Source organism: Leptonotus elevatus, chromosome 10 (genome assembly GCF_054856555.1).
Source record: "Leptonotus elevatus isolate MCC_2025b chromosome 10, RoL_Lele_1.0, whole genome shotgun sequence".
NCBI classification, from domain to species: domain Eukaryota; kingdom Metazoa; phylum Chordata; class Actinopteri; order Syngnathiformes; family Syngnathidae; genus Leptonotus; species Leptonotus elevatus.
The window spans coordinates 19878750-19904485 of record NC_141248.1 but is presented as its reverse complement, the minus strand read 5'-3'; the positions used below and the strand labels follow the sequence as shown (position 1 = coordinate 19904485).

General features: G+C 40.4%; 1 protein-coding gene across 3 annotated transcripts in view; it reads left to right on the top strand.

Annotated features, from left to right (window-relative positions):
* cacna2d2a (calcium channel, voltage-dependent, alpha 2/delta subunit 2a) overlaps nucleotides 1-25736 on the top strand; it is a 157496-nt gene that overhangs the window by 32409 nt on the left and 99351 nt on the right. For all 3 annotated transcript variants that reach the window (XM_086087194.1, XM_086087193.1, XM_086087195.1), the window contains exon 3: nucleotides 10911-11027. In XM_086087194.1, coding sequence (XP_085943320.1) covers nucleotides 10911-11027 — 117 coding nt within the window. The remainder of the gene's footprint in view (nucleotides 1-10910; nucleotides 11028-25736) is intronic.

Here is a 25736-nt window from a genome sequence, read left to right as displayed (position 1 = left end):
AAATAAAGATAAAAGTCACAATTATTGTATAATAAAGTAAATTACAATTCCCAAATTGGTTGACCATATCACCATACACTAATACAGAAATGAATTAACAATCTTTAATTTAATCAATTAAAAATTAACCACGAAAAGTCCTATATGAAATTAATTGACACAAACTAAAACAAAATACATAATGTTTTTTTCTAAGACACTTATTTAGTTCATGATTTTTTTCCCCCCCAATTGTAGTTTTAGTGATTTCATTTTTGTGTGTGAAATATAATAACCTTGGTCATAAACGATTTATTATGCGTTCAGACTATTGATATCGGAAATTATTAGGCGGTTAATTATCGTCGGGACTTGGTCCATTCACTGTGTTGGCTTGTGTGAACCGTTAAATCAACATAAACACAGACTAGGAGTGCAATTCGGCAAGTTGGGCTGATGGACAGGTGCCAGGCTGCCAGGCTTCATCAGTGGCATGGAAGTGGTGCGTAATTACGAGAGGAGGAGACGCTATAGCGAGACAACCCCCTCAAGGCTCTGTCTCCTCAGCAGGAAGACCTCCACACAGCCCACTCAAAAGAACACACCCACACACACACACACACACAACCGTGCAAACACACTGTCACGCATGTAGCAAAATATAATGTGCGGCGTTTCGCATGTTTGAAGTCCTTTAGTGCGCGGAAGCGTGAAATCCTGCACACAACTTCTAACACGTCACTTAATTTGTCCTTCTTCTTCCCCTTTTAATGTCGCTTCTTTGAGGGAGTACAATGGGAAGGCAGGAAATGATGGTTGTATATTTAACTCATTCTCTGCCAATGACGGCTATAGACGTCAAAAATTCCTTTGAACTATTTCTATTACTTAAACATTGTTTCCACTTTTGTTAACAAGAGCATGAAAACCTAGAAATCTTTTTATTGTACATTTAGAGCAGATATAACATTTGTGATTAATAGTGAGTTAACTAGTGAAGTCATGTGATTAATTAAGATTTTTGTGTCACTAATTTTTAATAATCTTTTCTTTTTGTTCTCTTTTTTTTTAAATCGTGTCAGGAGATTTAAATTTTTGATGGTAATTAATGTTGCATGACTTCAATGGTTAACTCACGATTAATCACAAATTTTATTTCTGTTGTAAATGTACAATAAATAACAAAATTCTAGGTTATCATACTCTTGTTAAAAAAAGTGGGAATTTTTTTTTTAACTAAAAGAAATAGTTCAAATGATTTTTTTACGTCTATAGCCGTCAATGGCAGTGAATGAGTTAATATACGTCAATGTGAGGTACTGGACGTGGATGCGGAGGAAGTAAGACAAATGGCGGCCAGAAGAATTATAGGGCGGGTTATTCTTTCGCCGCTGTGTATGTGAGAAATCCTCACGGACGGGGAAAAGCAATTCTCTACCATCAGCAAGTTAATAAAAAGCCTGCACTTTATCTCCGTCCAAAAGACAAATACCATGACGGAGGATGGAAGGGAGGAGAGGAGCACGGGGGGAGGTTGGCCCACATTTTCCTCTCATCCTTCTCCCCTCCTGCAAGTCATTTATGCTGTGAATCGCCGTCTGATGGGGCCACAAGGTGCTGATGAATCGCTCGCGTGGACACGGCTAATTCTTTTTTTCGTGTACACTGTACAGTGATCACCCATTCATCTCGGGCTGTTACGTTCCACAACCAGATGCTGCAGGAGAAAATCTCACACTCGCTGTGTCTTTATTAATACACACTTTTTGAAACACGTTGTAAATATAGCAAGCATAAAATGGACAGAAAACGTGTGCATTAGCTATGTGCCTTTGAGAGGCGTGGCCTGGTAGGGTAGCATGCAAAGCGTCACGTCTGAGTTTAAAGAAACGATTGTAAAAGGACGGATGTGCGAAGGAGGTTGTGCCAACGTGGCTCTTCTTTCCCACATGCAAGGGCATTAGAGGAAGTGTACTGTTAGACGTGAATAAATAACTCCACACGACGAACCAATTCTCAACCAATTAATGGATTAATCATGGTCTTTTTCATCACTTTGTTACGTCACTAAAATAAATAAATGTACATTTTTGGTCATGTAGTTGCAAGGTTAACTAAAACTACCAAAACAAGACTATAACTGAAAAAAAAAATTGTTTAATGGAATAAAATGAAAGCAAAAATGCTTTTAAGAAAAGTAAAAGTCAATCAAATAAAAATAATAAACACTAGAAAATTTGCCACTTAAAACAAACAGAATTTAAACACTAATTAAAAGTAACTGAATTCTTAAAAAATCAAAATGATATTAAAATTAACTGCAATGGTAAAAATCCTAAATTATTACAATCCTAATGTTTTTGATAAATAATATGACAAACTGATTTAATAATTAACAACCTTGTTGTGTGATGTGTCATTTATTGTTGAACATGTTCAAGTTAAGCCAATTAATTCTTTTAATAGGACAGGATTAACGTTTGCAACACTTGTAGCTTTGGCTAAATACATTTTTCTCAGTTTGATCCAAATGGATTCATAGCCATTTTGAGAGTCTTCAACTTTTGTTAACATTGTAACAGAGTTGCTAAATCACATTGGAATGTTCTTGGAAAACAAGAAAAATTTGTATTTGGCAAGCACATTGTATTTTATTTTATTTTATTTATTTATCTTGGAACAGTTAAGTTAAAAAATGACGAACGTTATTGCCTTTCTTGTCTGTCTAATTAACGTCAATGAACGTCTTTATTCGCATATTATATCATCTAAAGCTACAGTCGTTTCTTTTGGCCGCAAAAGTAATAGCGGAAATGTTTTGAAACCATTTTTACCGAGCTGCAGAGCCACTTCTCACCCAAAAGCAAAAACCTGCAACTATTCCACAATGACTCGCATGTATGTCATTGAAATGAGGTCATCTTTATTGGCTTTTTGGGGTTTGACCGTGCGAGCGTGTGTCCGTGTGTGTCTTTGTTCCCACCTGTTTGGATCACTGGTTGACAATCCCTCTGATAATGTCACCGCCCCCCCCACCCCCCACCCCCCACCTCCCTTCCCGTTCAATGTCACCCTCCTCTTATCTCCAACTCTCCGAATGGGGTGTATGTAAACATGTTGGCCAGCCTTTGTTTTCTGTGACGTTTGCCTGGATGCGGCGAGCTGGCTGATAAAACCTCGTGTTTCCCTCTGGGCCCATCTTACAATCATGACTTCTTCTTTTTACTCTTTATTTACGTATTTTTTGGGGTACGGGGGAATTTTTCGCTAGTGTGTGCGTCCTGCTGAAGATAGGTGTATTTTGGAGGGTCTGGAAAAAGATTCCCCTAAAACTCGTAGGCTATTTTGGTTTGAAGGAGCCATTTTGGATAAATTTCAAGGCTCGTACAAACTCCTTCTCGGGAATACACCCAAAGTGGCCCCAATCAAAAACACGTAGCCTGGGGTCCATTGCACAAAGCGTGTTCAACAAACAACGAGTTGACATACACTGAGAGAGTAAACTCTGCGTTTTCGGTTGCAGGATTTGAGGTAGTTTTTCCCACCCGGAGGTACCGCTTCACTAAAAAGACCACATCAATGGAGCCCCGATTCGTCACCATGGCAACGGGCGCCACCCTCTGTTTCCTCTTTTTTTTTTTTTTTTTTTTATTAAATCTTATTGCGATCATATGGCGAATTTGAACATGTCTTTAGTAAAAAAGTGCAACACCGCAGTGGCTCCTTATAGAGGGAGGCGGCGTGGGAGAATGTTGCTGCTCGGGTGTCGGGTCAATGCGTAACTTTATATGTAGTTCTTTGCAATCACAATATTATTACAGGGGAAACCTGTTGAATGGTAGCTCATTAATTCATTTAATTTAGGAGCAATCCAAGCACTTGACTTAAGGTGAAATATAAAAACATAATTCAAACAGTTATAAGAAAAACGTGCAACACACGATATATGCTGTGACGGGTTGCAAATGTAGGGGGGCAGCCATTTTGCCACTTAATTTCTGTTTGACTGAAAATAACATCATAGTTGCTCATGCAAATGACCAATCACAGCTTACCTGTTTGTTCGTTTTTAACTTTGGTCATGTGACGTTTGCAAGCTGATTGACAACTGTGATGTCAATTTAAGTCGACAGCAAGTGTCAAAATGACTGCCCGCTGAGATCGATAAAAATAGGTAGATTTTCCTTCTTAATTTATACCCCACAAACACAATCGTAACTCATTCACTGCCATTGACGGCTATAGACATAAAATAATTAATTTGAACTATTTCTATTAGTTAAATTTGTTTTTGCAATTTTGTTAACAAGAGTATGAAAACCTAGATTTTTTTTTTTGTACGATTAGAACAGATATAAAATGTGTGATTGATCGTGAGTTCACCATTGAAGTCATGCAATTAATTATAATTAAAACATTAAGTCGCTTGACGCGACTTAAAGATTATTAAAAATTCGGGGCATCAGGTGATTAAAATTTGTAATCGTAATTAATCGCGTGACTTCACTAGTTAACTCACAATTAATCACACATTTTACATCTGTTCTATATGTACAATAAAAACAATCTAGGTTGTCCTACTCTTGTTAACAAAAGTAGAAAAAATGTTAAACTAATAGAAATAGTTCAAATGAACTTTTGACGTCTATCGCCGTCAATGGCAGTGAATGAGTTAATAGATATAAATTAAATGTTAAGTAGAATTAATTAAATATAAGAGATTAGCTCAATAGAACATATATTGAAAGGAAAGTTTTTGGGTTGGCTTCCCCTTTAACACTCTCAGAATTTTTTTTTGTATGTATTCAAATATAATACCTGCAACAGAAACCATTAAAACTAAGAAGCAACCTAATTGCTACATTTTACCGGTAAAGCTGCTTGTGTTGATGTGCTCGTCCTGCCGCACGCAGGAGGGGGAGGACTGCTTATCTCCCGCGAAGTCAGCCACAATAGGCCCGCGTCCGGCCGCTTGACAGAGACAGATGCCGCATCATTAAGGAATATTAGTGGGCTCGGCTAAGCGGGCCGGGCTTCCTCCGGCCCCCGGGAGCGGCGGGGGAGCTTGATGAGACACAACTCACCCGAAGCTTCGCACCAATGAATAAAAGCCGATGCCTGCAGTAGGCCAGACAAATGTAGCAGGAAGCGCAGACATTGACGGCTACAGTTGATGTCATGTTTTGGGGGAAGAGTTGGATGCCTTAATGAGACAGCAGAGGGAGAAAAACAGACTGATGATGAGTGTCAGCGGTGGGAAAACATGTACACAAGCTGTCAGGGAGACTTAATTCTACAAGGGATGCAACTGTGTTAGCATGTGCAGCTAACGAAAGGCGGCAGACGACAATGCACGCTTGCTGCGATGTAATGCTAATTAGCGACGACTATAATCTTCATATTTCAGTTACTGTCGGTGGTACAGACTCATTATTTATTTTTTTTAGCATTTGTCTACATGTAAGGTTGCTGGTGAGTTGGAACCTCTCACCCTCGAATGTTCGGCAGTTGATTGCTGAGCAGATATAAACACTTCTACTGGCAGTCTTTTAAGAGTTCATTACAACGTCACATCAATCTACCAAACAAGCGTGAAGCAAACATGAGTTGCTAAGTCGTAAATCAGATTACAACAATAATTCAAATACGCTATATGGCTGTATCACTTCAACTTTTCATGTTCACTGTTGTTCACAGTTACCGTGAAAACGTGACTTAGTTACTTTACTGATTGCTTGCTTTAAAAAGTAACTAAGATTAAAAGTTACTTTGATAGTTACATTCAGTAGATACCAACAACTTGCCACGTAATTTAAGAACAACATTTTTCTTTATTAAAAATAAAATAACCTTTTTAACTTTTGAGAAAAATAATGAGGCTTTTCAGCATTTCATTTCATGTTAATTTGCTACTTTACTTGTTTTTAATAAAAAAAATATATAAACAATTCTCCTTCTAGACTTCACTTAAAATATTTTTTTTAATAAAATTGAGCATTTCTAAAAGGCAGTCTTTAAAAAAAAAATATATATATATATATATATATTTTTTTTTTTTAACTATTAATGTTGTAATGGCAAAACTTATTATGTAGTAAGGATGTAACAATAATTGCAATATCGTGATATCACGATATCAAAATTGCCACGATATCGTCGTCGTCATGCTACGATATTTAAAGCACCACATCTCCATGACCATACTGGTGTAGTGGCATGGATACAGCAGAAAACGCAGAGGTCGATATATATAGTATTAAGAGCTTTTCTTTTTTTTTTGTTATATTGCCAACACCACCACAATATAGTGATAATATCGTATTGTGACATTCGGATATCGTTACATCCCTATTATGTAGGCCTACGTTTTTTGGTAAATATAACTGCAGTCACACAGTCTGGTGTGACTTTGAATGCATAATGCCCTGTGATCCATTTTCTTCTTCCGTGTAGATGATGATAATGATTATTATCATTCATTAACTATTCGTTTTGAGTATGAGGTAGGCACCGTGGCTGTGAAGTATGTGTTGTTTATTTAAGTCCTGTCAATTCTGCATCCCACAGGCAGTCAACTGCAAATATCTGCGGAGGTAAAAAGTGGCATTTGCATGTTTGAAGGAAATATATAAAGTAACATTTAGTGATGTATGAGGAGTAACTGTAGTTTGATTACTTGTGTGGAAAAAGTAACACATTAGATTAGTTGTTAACAAATATTTTAGCGTGGACTGCACTTCTTGAACTTATTTATTATACACATCCCTATCATAGTTGACGGACATCGTGCTCGTGTGGATGGCCATTTCTTTTAACAGTGTTATTTTCTGGCATGCCGTCGCCCTCTGTCTTCCCATCTGTGTGTTTACAGTGCCACTCTTGAGTTTTTGGCACACCGGAACCCGTCATCGTGGCTTAATGACGAGCATGACAGAATGTGTGTGATGTGCGCAAGCTGTACCCGGAGCACGTCGAATGTGCGAGTTTCATCCACTCGCGTCCTCCGTGCCAAGCAAAGCATATTGGTGGCAATTGGCAGTCGCCGGTGTCATATCCTGTGCAAAGCGTCAGCAGCAGAAGGTTTGATTGGCCGTCAGCGGCGGTCTGCCGCGCCGCCGCTCGTCGGCCCCTCGGAGAATGACAGGCCGGCACAGAATGCTGCCCAGGCTTCACAGCCTCAAGCCAACTGCATGACTGATTAGCACTAATGGACGTTTGAATCCAAGAATAAATGAACCTCTTTGTGGATTTTAATGGACGACACATGACAGTCATGTTATGTTGTTTATTTGCGTGGAAAATGCTTTTGTATATGAATTAAAACGACAGTTCCCGGATGTCTTAATAATACGCCTGCGGCATGCTTTTGTCGATATTCTCGAAGGATCAAGAATTTTAGAACACAGTACAGTGAGTGACGAGAGGGGGCGGAGCTAGGGCTTTGCGATGAGGCGACTGGCCGCCGCTCACTCTCCGAAGTGGCAGCCCAGAGTGTAAAAAAAAAAAAGCAAACACCCATAAAGACAGTAATAGCATGGATTGCATATTCGCTCAATTCAAATAGAGCTGCCCTATATAAAGTTAACTTTCATTTGAATATGAATGATATATTTTGCATGGTGAGGCAACCTTTACTCCGTAGCGCTGTCATTGTGGTCCCAATAACTATACATCGTTCTTACAATGCTGTTTGAAGGGCTGTTCATTACTACCAATATTGCAGGTCGTGGCGCGTACATTCAATTAAATCAACTTTAAACAGCAGTTCATGTTCAAAGTTGTGTACACATAATTATCAGATACATTAATTAAATTGCCTGCTTAGGTGACTGACTAGTGGGATTTGAGGCATCGATTATTAAAACATTATTTTTCCTTGGGCAGTGTACAAAATGGCGGTGAAAGCCATTGCTTTTCTGTTAATGTGGGCAGCAAATGATACAAAAATAAACATGGGCTTACAGCACTTGTGGGAAACTGTGCTGGCCGATCCATTACGATTGTGTCATGCTTGATCAAACAAAGGCAGCTCGTATAGAATACTGACCTGTCATCACTGAAATTCATGAGCAATGTAACCGAGGAGCCAATATGTTTCTGGGCTCATAATAGGGCGGCTGGATGATTCTAGAAAAAAAAATTCATAGTCAAGATTATTTTGAATGAAATTAAAATTGTGATTATTATTATTAAATCGTTTTTGCTGATTAGAAAGAATATATGCCTGCATGTTTGTGTGTGAATATTCATTAATTGAAGGAATAACAATCCCGGAAGTCGATGCTAATTTTCTATTAGCCTCTCACTGAGGTTTTACAGTGATTGCTAACATTAGCACTGGTGATCTTTCTAAAATGAAGCATGTCCTGTATTGAAATACATAATATGTATAATATTATGTTGTGAGTTTAGTTTACAGTTAACAGCTTTGAGTATGCTCAGAAAGTGCAAAATATCATTCATCGCACAATTGCTACAGACGCCGCGCCGTTCGGCACAATCGTTTTTCTTCCATTAGGATGTTTTTATGATCACGAACAGCCAACATCTAAATCACGATTACATTTGGAATAATTGTACAGCCCTAATTTTATACCCTTGGTCTAAAAAAATGTGTGCATGTGCTTTAGCATTCTATGCTAATTTAAAGTTTGTTGATCGCTACTACTCCAACAACATGCTTTTTGTTTTGTTTTACCCTAGCGTTATATAAAAAACAATTTAAGCAACCTATTCTGACGGGATTTTTTGAATTTGTTATGAAAACAAAGTGTTGTGTAACTGTTTGAAAAGTAGCAACATTGCACAATGGAAAATCGGGCTTCATTTTTATCTGTTTTTCTATAATAAAAATAAATAAATAGAGTAATTTAGATGTCATCTCAACCCTTCGCTGGTCATCTCGAGTACACCAAACACTATTAGACCAGTAAGCACACCCCTGCCATTTTTTCCCTTGTCGCGAGGGATCTCTCACATTTTAAAACTGAATTAAGATGTTAAAAATCGGTACATCTCTAATCTTTTTTTTTTTTCATTATAGCGGAGGTTTTTCTGCTTACTCCAGCTGATTATTTATTGCAAGGTTCAAATTGTTCGATGTTGAAAATTGCTAATGACATTTAGTACGATAATAATACTCCTAATTTATAGCGACATGTTTAATTTCGTCCCTCACCTGGTTGCTTGCTTTAGTGAATCTTCCAAAGTGAGGCGGAACACATTAATGAATGAATATTGATTCGGAAACAAATTTGAAATAGAGGCAAGCATTTCACATCATTCTTCGCTGGTGCGGACACAAGTTTGCTCTTCTTTCCTGCTTTATTAAGATGTCACTGATAGCTTGCTCCACTTCGGGAAAAGAACTTGAAATGATGTGTTGATTTATGGATTGTATATACCTCATGCGAATGTCGCAATAGTAAGAAGAAACCCCTTTTAACCTCTTGCTGGAAGGTAAACACAATCTGTGATCCCTCAGGGCTTGGCCAGAATAAGACCAAAGCCAGGCAAATCTCATCAGAGTGCTCGGCTGGCGCGGTCCGAACCTCTGGGACCAGATGTGTCAGTTCACTGGGCCAATGGCTGCCTGCCCAGCTTTCAGCTTGCTCAAGAGAGAGCCAATGGATGCCTTTATTTTCCCTTTTGCTGCACATCAGAACGTCAGTTTGACATATGGAATATTTTTTTGAAGGCTTGCTTACGTTTGCAACTCCGGGAGAAACAGGATTGTGACAATAGCGTATAACTTTAAAGGCCCATTCGGTTCAGTACGTCTTTTTGGGCATTCTGCTGAAAGAGGATTTTCTGCTGGCTTGGGCTTCAGCTATAGAATATTTTTTTTTCAAATCTGTTTTTCTACTGATTATCCATTTGAGTAATCTGGATGTCTGAATGGCATTATCTTTGTTTTATGTTTTAATGTGTTCATGTGTAACACAAAAAAAAAGAAAGAAAGAAATGGCAAAAATCAGCAAAAAAATCAGCTGATTTTTTTTTCCCGGTTTTAAAATGGCTACTATTAACCGGGCCCTACTTTCTAAATGAGCTAATTTGCTCCCAAAAACGTATAAATCCGTTCTATTTTAAATATTACCATGCTCCCAAAGACCTTTTTATACGTTGTTTTTTTTATGCTAGGGCATACAGAAGGCTTTGATGCAGCCTCTAAACTGAAGTGAATGCTTGAAGCAATGGTAGTTATTACAAAACGGCCAGCAGGTGGCAGCAGAGAATAAGAGATCAACAAGGGCCATGTTGCATAAAGCTCTTTGCCCCACAGTTTTAGACAGATTTGTGAAAAATGATAAACCTTAGCTATATTCTAATGCTAATTGCTGCAAAACCGAAACAGATAGAATTTCATAGAAACATACTTTTTTTTCTCCTGATGAAAGAAGAGACTCTAATCTTTCTTTTGGTAGGTCTTTTTGGTTGTCTTTATGGCAATAGAACACAATATTCTGTGGGCCTTGTAAAATCAGTCAAAATCCAAAAAACAGCTGGGAGCGAAGGGGGTTGCTTCAGTGAAAATGGCTGGGAGTGAATGAGTTAAGGATTTTCATCATTGCGGATTGGTCTGAAAAAATACTGTATCTCCAGTGAACAATCGGGGTTCACTCTTTGGAGAGCGAGTAAGGTAAAGGAATTATTCTTTATTTAATTTGTTCCAATCCGCAGCTGGCCCTGCTAAGTGTTGTGCCATTAAGGACCTCGCTGTGTTTACTTATGCTACTGCGCTGAGGCGTACGGGAGCGATGGCAGACTGCTTGCCTGCTCGTCGGATCATGTTTACCATCGTGTGTGCTCACTCCAGAGCAAGCACGCTGCTCCCCTGCGATTAAATTATTTATCCCCTTAAAACAAACCAAGGTGCGCTGTGTAATCTGAGTTGTGCTTCTCCCTTTTTTGTGTGTGCGCACGTGCAGATTTACAATGAGAAGAGGAGCCAGTTTGAAATCAAGAGGAACAACCCCAAGGACCTGGTGGAGAGAGTGGCACGGGACATCGCCAGGCTGCTAAATAGTAAGAGGAAAGCCCTGGAGGTAAGCCAATAAATGCTTGAAACACTTTGCAATGCATGCAGACATAAAAAAAAAAACAATGACATGAAAATAAACGCAGCACAAATAGAAAATAATTTCACCTTCCTATCAACAAGCACGTTTGGTTCATTCAAGAGTCTAAATTGTCCATAGGTGAGAATCTGAGTGTGCATGATTTGGCTGTGTGTTCCCTGTGATTGGCTGATGACCAGCCCAGGGTCGTCCCCCACTTCTCAGACCAAACGGTATTGAAAATGGATGGATCGATGCACCCTGTGATTGATTAGCGACCACTCCAGCGAAAGTCACCCGGGATCATTTTCAACTTATATCTAATGAGAAGCAGTATAGAAAATGGATGGACTAGTCAAGTACTTCTCTCACCAAAATTATACGACTCTTGAAATATTATGACTTTGGACTACTTGCAAATATTACAACTTTAATCTAAAAAATCAGATTTTTTTTCTTGAAATTTTATGACTCTTTCATCATAACACATATCCAACTTTATTCTTGTAGTATGACTTTTTTTTTTCAAGAATATATTACATTAATATTGTAGTCTTTTTTTTCTGTTTTCATTGTGATACAAAAACAGTATGATTAATTTCACATATAGTATTTTTACATTAAAAAGTGTAAACATGAGACATAAATTATCCTCGAAACATGATTTGTGAATGGTAGTGCATTAATGTTGCCCCTCCCCCCTTGTTTTTTTTTTTTTTAAACTAATACTATAAAATGTAATTAAATGTGCCCTGGGTCAAATTGACCCAGGAACATTACTACTGCTCCCAATAAGCAAACATAGGAGGAGTTGTGAAGACGGAAGACTTTCATTTTGACCCTGATATGGTCACTTGAGAGTGAAAAGTGTTGACATTTCTGAGTTTGGTCTTTTAAAATAAAATACAAAAAGGATGAAAGTGTGTATCTGGCAAAAGCACGTGGTGTTTGGGGAGCACACGTCTCTCAGGGGCGTGATTAATTTCACAGTTGGGATCCTTAAAGGGAACAAGGCGTCGCAGTACATCTCCAATGGCCATGATTGGATTTGGAATAACATTGGTTTTGGCACTTTTCCTCTTACCTGACACACACACACACACACACACACACAAACTGTACCACAACAAAACCCATCACTTCCACACCAACTTCGACATGTCCGCCAGACTCACTGAGGATGGAGGATGGTGGGAGAGAGGAAATGAGGTGAAGAGTGGTAAAGGCAGAAAAAAAACTAGACGGTGTGGAATGAGAATGTCTCCCTGCGGCGTGGGAAAATCAAGAAATGATGTTCAGAAATTCATAGATTTAAAAATGAGCAGGGAAGGGAAGGAGAGTGCTGAGGCAAAAGTGAGGCGGTAAAAAGTTTTGGTAAAAAGAGCAAAGCGGAAAGGAAAAATTGCAAAAAGGCGAAAGTAGGTAAAGAAAAATGGGTTCGTAATGGCTTTGTTGAATACAAATGGAAATTAGGATGTTCACGTGCTTCTTTTTGATGCATTCAGTTGCTACGACAACTCCCGGCATGGATATTTATCCAGCCATGAGTGTGGAAAAAACAATTTCTTACAAATGTGTGGAACGTTCAGATTCAAGTCCCTTCTAAGTGCACAATTCTGATTTAATGCATGTGCACTATCTGATTTAAAAAATAATAACCAATCAAAATCTTTTTCCATGTACCGCAAAATTCAAGTGACACATATCCGATAAGAATGAGGACAAGGGGGTTTGTTTATGGGTGCATTCAAAAATTCACTCTGACACCACTCTGAGGCAAGGTTGTTTTCGTTAATGAAAACTAGCGTCCCCCAATAAACTGGACTGTAATACAGTAGCCACATTTGATTTGTAGATGGTTGTTTTTGAAATAATATTTTTTATTTTATTTTAAAATAATAATTTTGTTAAATTTTTGTTATACCATACTTACCATGATACCACCATAACTAAAAATAATATAATTTAAAGAAAGAAAGAATTAAAACAAACTTAAAAAACACACAACAATTTGTGTTTTGTAAACAACCAATTCAAAACTGACTCCTCCCATGGCTCAACTCCCACTCTTGTCAACATTGAGCCTGCCTTCAGCGACACCCCCCCCCCCCCCCCCCCCGCTCTGTGATTGGCTGGAGGGGTAAACTTAGACTTTCCGCTCACAAACGTCCCTCTCATAGCAAAACACAACAAAATGGCAAAATACAGGCTGAGGTTAACACATTAACAGAAGCCCAGAGGTGTTGATTGAGAAAAGACTACATGTGTATACATCCAGTGTTTAAGAAGTGTTTATTTCTGATTGAAAACTAAAGACCTCACCTTTAAAACAATTATAAACCAATCAACAGCTTTTATGTGAGCTATTTCCATCTGTACTATACGTGACGCTCTGGTTGCTTCGTGACGCCAGTTGGATCGGCCAGAATGCGATCGGAAACTCTTCTGTGGCACGCTATATTACCGAACGGCACATTTGTGAGTATATGAACTGCCAGAGTAAAGTAGAATGTGTATTACATTTGGACAAGATTTGATTCCAAGGAGTAAAAAAAAAAAAAATAATTCCCCTATTGATGTTAAAGCTACCAAGAAATAGGTTGCCAAATTACTAGTACAGCTGAGGTTAAAAATAATACCAATTTTATTTGAGAAGAAAGGGTTGTGGCGGCACGGTGGCTGACTGGTTAGCACGTCCGCCTCCCAGTGCAGAGGACGTGAGATCGAGTCCGGGCTTCGACCTTCCTGGGTGGAGTGGGTTTTTTCCGGGTACTCCGGTTTCCTCCCACATTCCAAAGACATGCACGGCAGGTTAATTGAGCCCTCCAAATTGTCCATAGGTGTGACGGTGAGCGTGGATGGTTGTTTGTCTCTGTGTTGCCCCGCCTACTGCCCGAAGCCAGCTGGGATAGGCTCCAGCGACCCTTGTGAGGACTAAGCGGTGAAGAAAATGGCTGGATGGAAGAAGGGGTTGTCACAGCAAGTAACTTGGATGAAGATTGGCAGTATTTACAATTTGCTAATAACATTTTCCACGAATATTGAGTTTAACTTGAGTACACAAAACTGCCCCCCAATTGATGGACCAGCTTCAGCTCTTGAGCCCACCCAAATTCAGTCGGCACCCCAATCTGCTGGGTCAAAACGATTCTCACCCAACTGCTCAAAATCCACAGCGACCCAACGAGTGGGTTTGGAAATTGATCTTGTAAGCGCTTGAATTTGAACATCGAAACGGCGTGCGAACCCTGCGCAGTATCAACAGAGGGCATGTGCCGGTATTTTTTGCGTGTGTTTGCACACCGCCGTGTGTGTCGTGTGAGATCAGAGCACACCTGAGAGCGATACCAGAGTGTTTCTCTGACAGTTCTTTGAAGCCGCCCGTGTAGCCTGTCATGTCTTCGCACGACGCTACGCGATTTAGGATGACTGATCCGGGGGGGGCCCCCTCACCTCTCCCTGAGATGCTTCGCGGTTCGGCCGGGTCGCTCGGAAGCAGATGGCGTCGCATCTCGTCCGGCGTCACTCACAGCCCAAAATGAATCAGAGCTGTCAGTCAAGGACCCCTGCTGGGATTTTCCCGCCGCGAGCAAACATACTCGAGTGTTGTTACGTTTCCGTTGGCTTTGGGAAAGAAAAAAAAGCGCCGTTGTCAAATCTCTTCACTTGAGATTTCAAAGAGAAGACTGGCGGAATAGAAAGGGGAATAAGGTCGGTATAATCCAGCTCTCGGAGGCTGAAGTGCGGCTGCCTGCGGGCGGCTGCTGCTCGTAGCCCGATGGGTACGTGCCCGGTGCTTGACGCTGGCAGGTTCAAACAATAGAGGGGAGGTAAGATGAACTGTCTTGGCGCTCTTTGAATTTTCTTTGAGGACATTTTCAAGAGTTTCAGTAGACTGCCAGGGTTGGCAAGCAGATTAAAAGTAGTGGTAAAGCCTGCAATCACGGAAGTCATTTGAGCACTCGTTGATGGAAGCGTTCCTGGGAAAAACAAGATTGACCCACATAAATAGGTATCGGTGCTCCTCGTAAGAATACCTGTTTGGTGGGGGGATGGCTCCATGTTGGAACTCAGTGTGCCGGCTGCTTGATTCACATACAGTTCAGGTACCAGTGCAGAATGGGCCTACTTTCTGAAGTGCTTGGATAGACTTGAGTGGCTTTACTTTTTTTGCCCTTTGATCCTCTCTCTGGAGTACACAAGTGCTGCTAATATCTTAAGCGACTGACACGTGTCGTGCCGCCCGCTCTATTTTTCACGGAGCTGAAGAGTATTTCTACAGTCCAGCAGTTTTCCTGGTACCCTTCGAGGGTTGCAACCCAACAGCAGGCATCTACGAGTTAATTTCACATCAACAATGGCAGAGGGAAATTGCAGTTTCCTGGGAGTGTGCGCTTAGTGAATGCTGTCACCGTGTCAGAATGTGGAAGAAACAAGTCAATTACTATAATGCTTGATAATGTGTCACATCATTTCGTAGCAATGGTGCTAAAATGACTTGTAGGGTTGGCACCAAAGCACTGTGATTGGTCATTTTAAGGGAATTGACTCTTGATGTGTTTGTTTACAAATATAGTGTTGCCTTAAGAAAATGCTGTATTCGAGGAAGGTGGGAAGTCGGATATTTCCCACTCGGAATCTCCCAGTTCCGACCTTAAAGCGAATGCAGACGACAAAGATGGCTGATTCCGATAAATTGTTGTCCTGGTTGACAGTCAGTCGAAATCACATTGGGTTGCTCACGTAAAGTTACTTTTTTCAAATAACTAAATCAATGTTATAATAAATAAAGAGATAAATATGTTTATAATCGCGGCTCGCCATTGTTGAGTGACGTCAGATTTAAACCGATGGGTGAAGTTGGGTTCTTTTTTTTTCTTTCCGACTTTGCAACTGAGATTTCCGAGTTGAAAGCGGCGTTCCCGTGCATACTTCCTTGTATATAGTCAGAAAAGTCCCTTGAGGTCTCTTCTCAAGGTTTCTTTTTTCCCCTGATGTTGTTTTTATTTATTATTTTTTTTCTTGCCCTCTTGTTATTCGATCAGGGGATGTCGTTAATATTTGTCGATTGTGGGCATGTGAAGCCCTTTGAGACTCTTTTGTGATTACGGGCTGTATAAATAAACTTGACTTGAACTTAAACCAAACTTCCTCAAATGCAGCACAAGTGCTTGGTTATTTTTTTTTCCCCTCACACTGTCAGGCTGGCAGTAACTCCCTTGTTCCGCCACACTTCTTATTTTCATGATCTCACCGTTTGTTATCCTGACAGGAAAAAAATGCCCTCGTGTAAGAATAGCTCAAGCGGGGATGCGCATAATAATTGATTCAGCTTTGTTTGGGACCGCTTGTCTTTCAGAGATGACAGCGATGCTCTTTGACTTAATGGTGACGCTGATAGTAATTGCGAAAGATTGCGGGGAAGCTCGGCGTGGACATCGCACCGGGGACGACCGAAGTGCGCTTGACATAATTAATAAATCAAATGGCACGGGCCTGCATCTCCTCCTGACCATGGTAACCGAGATGACGCAGCCGGGTCAGGGATGGGGAGGGATGGGCCCCGTTCGCAGTCAACTGTCATCACGTTACATCTGTTAATAATTCACTAAGACGCTGACTCTGGAGCGTGTCTTTCTGAAAACAGCGCACACTCGGCATAGGTGAGAACACTTGCATCTATTCAGTTAATAAAACAATAAGCAGACATGATGGATTTTTTACAACAGTTTCTAGGTGTCTTAAAACCCTCATAAAGAAAGAGTGCAATTTTTTGCTTTTTTGTCAACTGACAGCCCTAATATATAAAGAGTATATGGTTATATGTAGTGTTGTTTTGATACTGATACTCGTATCGGCAGAGGCCCCGATACTGCATTAAAAACTGTGGTATCGAGAATACTAACAAGTAACATGCCGATACCATTAATTATGACGCTAATATAGGACTTTGGATACAGCATCTTGTGTCTTGCACGACATTCACTGATGTGTGACATGTTCACTGCATGCCGAGCTAAGATATCCTATTGGCCCATGAATGCTCTGAACCAATGGCAGGACAGCTTTTTCATGTTGAGAAAAAAAAACACCTTAGGTATCAGTGTAGTATCGGCATCGGCCGATCTTGCAAAGCTGGGTATCGGAATCTGTATCGGGGGCCAAAAAAAAGTATCGGAACAACACGAGTTATATGTATGTATGTATGTATGTGTATATGCAATTTATTTTATTTTTTTTTTCGTTTAAAAACGGCATTAAAAAACATTACATTAAATTTGCAGATACCTGCAGATACCTGAATACATCCCACGGATGTGGAGGTCCCATGACTTTGTTTTCCTTCAGCCCCCAAATGATTCAATACGCCCCCTGATCCCGTGCCTATACATGGTGACTTTATAGCTCATGTATTAGTTACAAAACTGTAGGTAGAAATCAACAGCGGTGAAAGCTGTCAAGCTAGCGTTATAAGCTTGTCCTCACGGTGCGGAATCATTATCCCAGCAGGATTTCCTCAGAGACGCCTCACCATTTGGCTTTTAATTGAACGAGCACAAATGACTAATTTAAAACAGCTACATTTAGCAGACACACTTTGAAATTGGCCAGCGGACCTTAAAAACCAGGCTGCTTCGATCACGCCGCTGATGAGCCGTTGTCGCTACCGGACCCGCCGCTTTGCTCGCTTTTTGTTTCACATTGCGTGCGCTAACTGATACTGAGATGTCTTGTATCGATCCGGTCAGTTAGCCGACGCCGCTGCGGCTCCGTTCATGAATCCTTCCAAAAAAAAGGCGCCTAAAAACGTCCTAAATCACATGAAGCACTTGATTTCTGCGTCCCTGTCACCGCCCCAACAACAGCGGCAGCACTTGGCCGGCAGCTGGTGTGCGCACGATGAATTACACCACCGGCGGCGGGCGATTATGTGCCCGCTGTCGGCGTGAATCAATGACAAATAAAAGGAGGTGTCTCACTCTGATGGAGGGACGACCCTGCAACCTCGCTCCAGTCTTGTGCAACATGTGCTAAATGGTAAATGCTAACTAAATGGTACCTCGTTTAGCTTGTCTTTTAAGTGTACAAACTGTAGGCAATTTTTTTTTAAAACATATTTTATCCCAAGTGATGATGACCGGTTCGGAAGATAGATGGATGGATTTTCCTGTTTTGTGCAAATTCTGTAGGATTTTAAACAAAAATAGGGGCTGTTATAAAATATGGAAGGATGTATGGCTGAATTGGTGGATGGACGCCTTAATGGGCCAAAATTGTCTTTCGCAATATGTTCTATGCGCCCCCACTCGTCTAAACATGGTTTTCTGATTATCTGATTGTGCTTGTGGAATATGAATTAAGCAGAAAAAAAATGGGCTGATCCTAATCCCACATGACGAGCACAATACACTGTACACACGGACTGTACAGTAAATAGATTTATTTGCTTACAATATGCTTACAATATTACCCTTGAAAAAAAACCCAGGAACTCTCTGGGTATAAATTCCTCAGAAACAAATGTGAATAGGTGAGTTTTCAACATTTCGTACTTCTTTCAGACAAACCAATCATATGATTTTCTTCAGCGTACGTGTGAACGGTGACGTCGTTTTATTGTCTCCGGCCCGACTTGCTTGACCTGCTGGGCGGCAAGCTCCCGAAGATGCAGCGGGGGCCATCGGTAATAGCCGGCAGCCCTCGCCGTGGCCCGTGTTCATCTGGGCACTTTAATGAATTACAAGCGCTTTCATAATGAGTGCGCCTGAGCACGACGGCGCGGAGGTCACCTACTTTGAATAATTAATCAACCCAATCGGCAGTTTGGACTTAAGACGCATGCACTCGGAGACACAGTGTGTGCCAAAAAAGGCCATGCCACGACATGTGGCGCCACCAGAAAAGTTAAGAAAAAAAAAAAAATTCAAAAAGTGGGTTCGAGCAAAGTCACTTAGTTCCCCATTTTCCGTTTACAGAGGCAGTTACAACTCTGCGGTCCCATCAGGGAAGAGGAGGGGAAGTAGGACAAGCTCTAGTTCAATATAAATAGAAGAGCAAACTTCGCCTCATGATCCTGACTACTAAAACCATCACATCACTCTCAACGTGGTTCAAAAAGGCCCAGTCGTGTTGCTCGGAATATCAAGAAAATGCTTGTGTCGACACTGTTTGGAAAGTCCATTTTGATGCTGAAATTGATTGAAATCTGTGTTTCAAATGTCTCAGCGTTGTTATCTGCGCAACGGAAAAGGTCACCCGGGACAGTATCTGATGTCCTTTGTCATTGAAATTAGTTAGCCCTTTAATATCAACTAAATGTTGACAGTATCGGCGTTGGCGCGGCTGATTGAAATGACAGTGATACTTTCGTACAAGGTGAAACGTTTAAGGATCACCGAAGTCATTACCGTTCTCCCCGTGAACAACATGAAAGGTCGAAAACCAAAGTTCACGGTGATTTTGGCAATTTTTTGTGACATTTATCACCATAAATGTCAAGCTGGCACTGGCGTAATCACCAGAGTTTGGTGAGTTGTAACGTTCCAAGTCGCTTTCCACAATCATTCACTTATAGCCCACACAATTAGGCACACCTGTCCAATCTGAGATGTTTTCCTTCTGCAGTTCCTGCCCTAAAAAAAAATGCAATTCACATTGTTAGAATATCAAATGAGCCTCATTGGGAATCATTTCAACCAGCGTGAAAGAAAAAAAAAAAACATGGATATTATGGAACAGATTTTCAGCAACATAAAAGTCACCTGATCAAGCTGAAGATCACCCGTGACCCAAAATAGGACAAGTGCTATTGGAAAGTGGATGGATGAAGGAAAAACGGATGTAGGCTGCTACGTTAGCCACCAGGTAGCATATGCTTATCCCTATTAAAGGCATGTTGGCGGCTGCATTTATTGAGCATATGTACATCAAATGAGGTAGTGTGCTGACTGAATCGCACTATAATTCCCTGCCCCCGACCAATTTGCATGCCCCTGTCATTCAGATCTATGAACTCCCATTAGCAGCCATCTGCTACGACCTGCAGCACCATTATCCCTCTAACACCCCCCCCCCCTCCCCAACACACACACACACATGCATACACACACACCTGTGTGAATGGACCCCCGTCTAAGGCTACGTTCTCTGATGCCCAGTTCACATTTTTTCACTTAAAATATACTTGAAAATAACTTGAAAGTAGAACCAAAAAAATAATTAGTGACAAATTAAAATATTAATATATTAAAATAGTAGTAATATATATATTTTTTTAACAATAAATAAAAATGAACATTGTGTGCCTGTTGGCCTCGTAGGGACAGTGTGGTGTCATACATGCATTAGTATATATACAGTATATCATTAAATGTAATTTGGGGACTGGAACGGATTAATTGAATTTCCATTCATTTTAATGGGAAAAGGGACCTCGATTTAAGAATGTTTCAACTTACAAACTAGGTCACGGAACCAATTAAGTTAGTAAGTTGAGGTACCGCTGCACTTACAATGAGATAGGAAGAGCAGAAGAAAGTTGTAATTGAGCTATATTAATAACAAATTTTTCACAGATTAGCAAGAATATGTTCCTTTAGTTATTGTTATATTGCCTGTGTGTATGTGTTTCTATAGCGTTTGTGTGTGAATATTCATTACTTGAAGGAATATCACCTCCGGAAGTCGATGCTAATCGCCGTTAGCATGTCAATGGGATTTTACAGTAACTTTAGCATTAGCACTGGCAGTGTTTTTGAAAGAAGCATGTCTTCCATTTAAATAGACAATGTGTGTAATTGTTTTTGTGTGTGTTTAGTTTTATAGTAAACTCCAACTGGGATGTTATTAAACAGCTTAAAACATTTTTTCAATGATAATGTTTTTATGATCGTAAAATCATCATTCGATTTTGATTAACTGCTCAGCTCTACTCTGCAGTACATTCAAACCGCGTGTTGTTACAATGGCTTACAGTAATATTAAATGTACTTTTTAGGAATAAAGCCTCTCTCTCATTTTTGATGTACACGATGGCGGCACATGGAGAGCTAAGAATTTTTTCGAGGAGGTATAAAAAGTGTCCCTCCTTCACAGCCTTGAGAGAATAACACTGCTCGTTTAACCTTGAAGAAAGAAGTCACCAGACACCTGCAATGGCGTCACTTTCCCGGCCGCCCGCTGCGCATGTGTCACGAGGCCACGCTCGCACAAAACGCGGGACGTCATCCCAGACGGCAACACCCACTGCGACGGGTCGCGGCGCCTTGTTTTAAAAAGGCAGACGGCCGTATATCCGGATTACCGTTTTGTGTCGTATTAAGTCATTCCATCGCTTCCCGCCGATAAAGGTCACAACATCCCCGCCCACTGTCCCTTGGCAGCATTTCACATTAGTCAAAATGTCAGAACCTGATCTGCTTGGCGGCAGCACGTTGCCTTTAGCGCTTTTCTTCACATCTTCATTGCACACGTTTATTTATGCTCTCAATGCGCCGTTTTCAGCTCCATTTGAATGCCTTTGCCCCCCCTCCCCCCTCCCCACCTGTAAACAAATGTCACTTTCCAGATGCCAGATTCCTCGCAAAACTATTCATCGGAGTGACAATATGGGCTCCACACACAGGAAGTGTGTATGTGCACGTACAGGTGGGTGGTTTCACTCCAGCGTCTAAACGAAGCCTTTATCGCAACAAATGCTCTCTTGTCTGGAAGCAACTTTTTCATGTAGCAACAGCAGCTGCTTCACTCTTTCATTTCCCCCGTCACCCAGAGACAAATGAATATAAATGATACGCTTTGTGCCTTTTATGTAGCCGAGTCTTGCCGAGCCGCGTAAAACGTACATTTCTCACCCATACGGGGTTTTCGGTTTTGCGGCGAGGAAAATGACTCGCGGGGATGCCTGAACGGAATCATCGAGCTGAAATGGAGAAGGCCAAAGGCAAGGCGGTACTCGGAGAGAACATAAAACTCGGGGTTCAACTACGAGAAAGTCGCAGGGCGTAAAAAAATGATAGTCGCCCTGTGAAATAGGAAAAAGAAAAAAGTTTACTGTATGAATACGTTTCGTAAATGGTGAAAGGTCCTTGAATACTGAAAATAATGACATTGAAATTGACTCTATTGCTTGAACCTGTCAGGGTGGATTTAAACACCATGGTTCAATTGACAGTTTGGATAGTTTTGCTTTCAAGGGACATAATTGGGATACATGAATAAAAATTAAAAAAAACACATGGAATTGGATACTTGCAAAAATGTGGATAAAAACTATATCAGATATCTGCCAATGTGAGTGCAGCGTAAATGCACATTAGACCTGAAAATATTTTTCAGTTAATTGATGGATGAATGATTAGCCCATCAATTAATCATGTAATCTCCACAAAAAGAGTTTGCATCGTTATTTTATGAACAAACAATAATAATAATAAACAAATAATGCATAAAATGGATGGATGGAAATGACAGGCATTTTTAACTCGATCAAGCAAATAGCATCTATTTAAAAACAAAAAAGAAACAAACATACAGGTACAGTAACCACCATCGTCGGTTGCAGGTTTGCCATCCCATTGTTCCGTTTTTTTTGTTTTGGACACGTCATAACTCTATTTTGTCGAATACTCGTTATATTGGGTGTAATCCCACTGGCAGCCACAAGAGAGCAGCACACTTATTTAGCTTGCAAATGGGAGAACAAAAAAACAGGAAGTACTTCAGCACAGGCTATTTTTGTAGTTGAAAATGATGTAATCCTGCTTTTTACGCCTACAGAAAGTGACTGCAGTCAGTTCATTTTAAATTGTATAATGATTTGTGATGTATATTGTGAGATGACGATTTACATTTGTTTGTTTGGAAAAAACATATTTAATCATGTCATTGTACACTGAAATGGGGATTGATATTGACTTGATTTTTTCACATCAGAAATTGTAGTTAAACTCACTTTGAATTTCAGAGTGCATCCACCTTTACTCGGCTTTTTCAAATAAATATCACTCCCATTTTTTCAGTGTATGTGTTTACAGTATAGTGTGCTACTTTCTTGTTACAAAATATTTTTCTTGTTTTTTTGGGGGGGAGGCTGCAATGGATTAATGGCATTTCCATTCATTTCAAAAGTGATTAGAAGTATGGTCATGCAATGAAGTGAACTACTATCTTAAGGCACACAATAGAAAATTCACAAAAATTGCCGAATAGATGAACGTGTGAGAAACACTTTAGCAGACTTTCACACCTATTTTTTTTTCCACCGCCCAAGCTCTACGGGAGTCTAGTTTTTTTGAAAAAGTCAATTCTTTTCACCAGGGGAAGTTGCGACACTTGCGTTTCAGCAACAGTGTCGTCTTCCACGGCTCGCAGCCATCCACGGGTGTTTGGATACAAAAAAGCCTCAATGGAAGCTTTGAGGGGATGCGAAAGGATTTAGAGGTCATGTTGCTTTGGTGCATAGCGCTGTGATTCTGAGCCGGTGTCAAAGCGGCCGCCGTTTAAACATTCTCATCATGCTAATGTACACACGGAGGACACTGACGCAGGGAGGCCGAGGGAATCAGAGGTCGGCGCCTTGCTTTTATTTTCCTCCTCCGACAGAGCAAGCAGTTAATCTTCCTCTGCCGCCGCTTATCAGGAAGCCTGCCACCCTCGCCCTGCCTATAGGGAGGAAAGGCATCGCATGCGTCCGCCTTCTCTTCCCCCTTAACTGGCTGATTGAAGGAGGAGGCTGCAGATTGAATTATTTTCTCCCCCTTCCATTTCTTTCCATTGGTTTGCACCGCGCTGTCACTTCCCCTCTGTTGTGTTTGCGCCCTGCGTGGAATCTGTTTAGGAGTCTGTCTCGCCTTGTTGCTTGGTCCCATATCAGTTGTGGTGTGGACCTGTATTTTGTGCTGGCGGAAAAATACTGGGTTTGTGTGTGTGTGTGTGTGTGTGTGTGTGTACCCACAAGGAACATTCCACTATCTGTTAGATTAAGTATTTTCATTGAAAGGGTGACGATGTTCCAGAAAAATACTCGGTTGTATGCATGCCATACACACAGAAAAATCATTTCGCGTGTTGCTTGCCTGGTCTCAGTCTCGATTCAAAATTGGCACGAGCAAACGGGATTTCGTAGTAAATGTTATTGTCTAGAGCAGGGGTCAGGAACCATTCCTGTCAAAAGAGCCCTTTTAGGCCAAATAAATAACAAAAAATCTGTCTGGAGCCGTAAAACATTTGAAGATTGTGATGAAGGAAACTGTGTGTTAGTGTTGGTCTAATGTACAGTACTTGCGAGCCCAAGAGCTCATCAGAGATGCACCGGAATAGAAAAATATGCAGCATCCAATATGAAGACATTCATTTGTTTCTACCTTTCGTCTTCCGTTTTTGGATTCCAAACCCCCCCTAATTTTTACTTCATTTTTCATATATTTTTAAAAAAATTTGGGCAATTTTTGTGGACAGTTAATGGTAATTTTCAGGATTTCTCCTTTTGTTTTTGGGCATTTATAGTTTTAAATATTCTCTTTTCTGCCCTTAAAAAAAAAATGTTTCTTACCTTTTTTTCTGGCTATTTTGTCTACATTTTATGGTAATTTGTGGGATTTCTTCTTTTTTTGGGACATTTTTTTATTTTCTACCTTTTTCATTCAAATCTCTGACATTTTTGGCAATTTCGTGGACATTTTATGGTAATTTCTGACAACTAAAAAATTTGGACTCTGACATTTTATGAATATTTAATTATTCATTTAAAAAAAATCGGAATCATTAATTTATTTAAATAATATTTTATCTAAAAAAAATTAATGAATGTAAAAAATATTCATCTCTACTAATTTTTTTAGAGATCAACAGGGAGCCACAAGGGAGGGACTAACGAGCCACATGTGGCTTCAGAGCCGCAGGTTGCAGACCCCTGGTCTAGAGCAAGGATCACCAACATGGTGAAAGTAGCTCATCAGTGATGGGAAATTGCGATTTCCCATGAAGTGTCCTAGAAGCGATCATTTAAAAATGTACATACCTTTAGAGATTTATATATTTAGTGTTAAAAATGTATATTTATGTTTAAAATCATTGTTGATAGTTATGAGGGGGAAAGTTTCAGAGTTTCAATCTACTCCTTCAATGCTCCTCATCCCTGGGTAGGTGCGACCCAGAGCAACATATTGCGAGAGTAAAGTGTAATTGCACATGCACAACAGTAGGTGGCAGTGGCGTGCTCATTGACAAGAGTGTGCACAGTGAGTATTAGCTCCAATGCCGAGGTGTACTTTTGACAATTTTAAAGATAAATTATACTATTTAGAGTTGCGGCGGAGGGTTGGGGAGAATATTTTATTTTTCCTGGGGGGGGGCGTGACAAAAAAGAATTGAGAAGCACCGAGCTAGACATGTATTCAAAATTTTAAAGACAAATGTCAAATGAAGTGCATTTTATTTTGTGCGTCTCCCGTGAGTTGTGTGTTGGCATGCGTTGGTGTTTGATGATCGTGAGATAACCAGCTTTGCCTTCTTGACCTGGTTTTTTTTTCGCACCCTTCCTCCTCATCCCTCTTTTCCCTCCCCACTGTCACGAGCTTTGACAGCCCGTCATAACTCTGTCAGACTCTCATAACATAATGGCCAAACGCTTTTCATGATTGGCAGGAGTTTTTCCTTACAGGCCAATGAATTAGCGGCCCGAGAGAAGGCACGGTT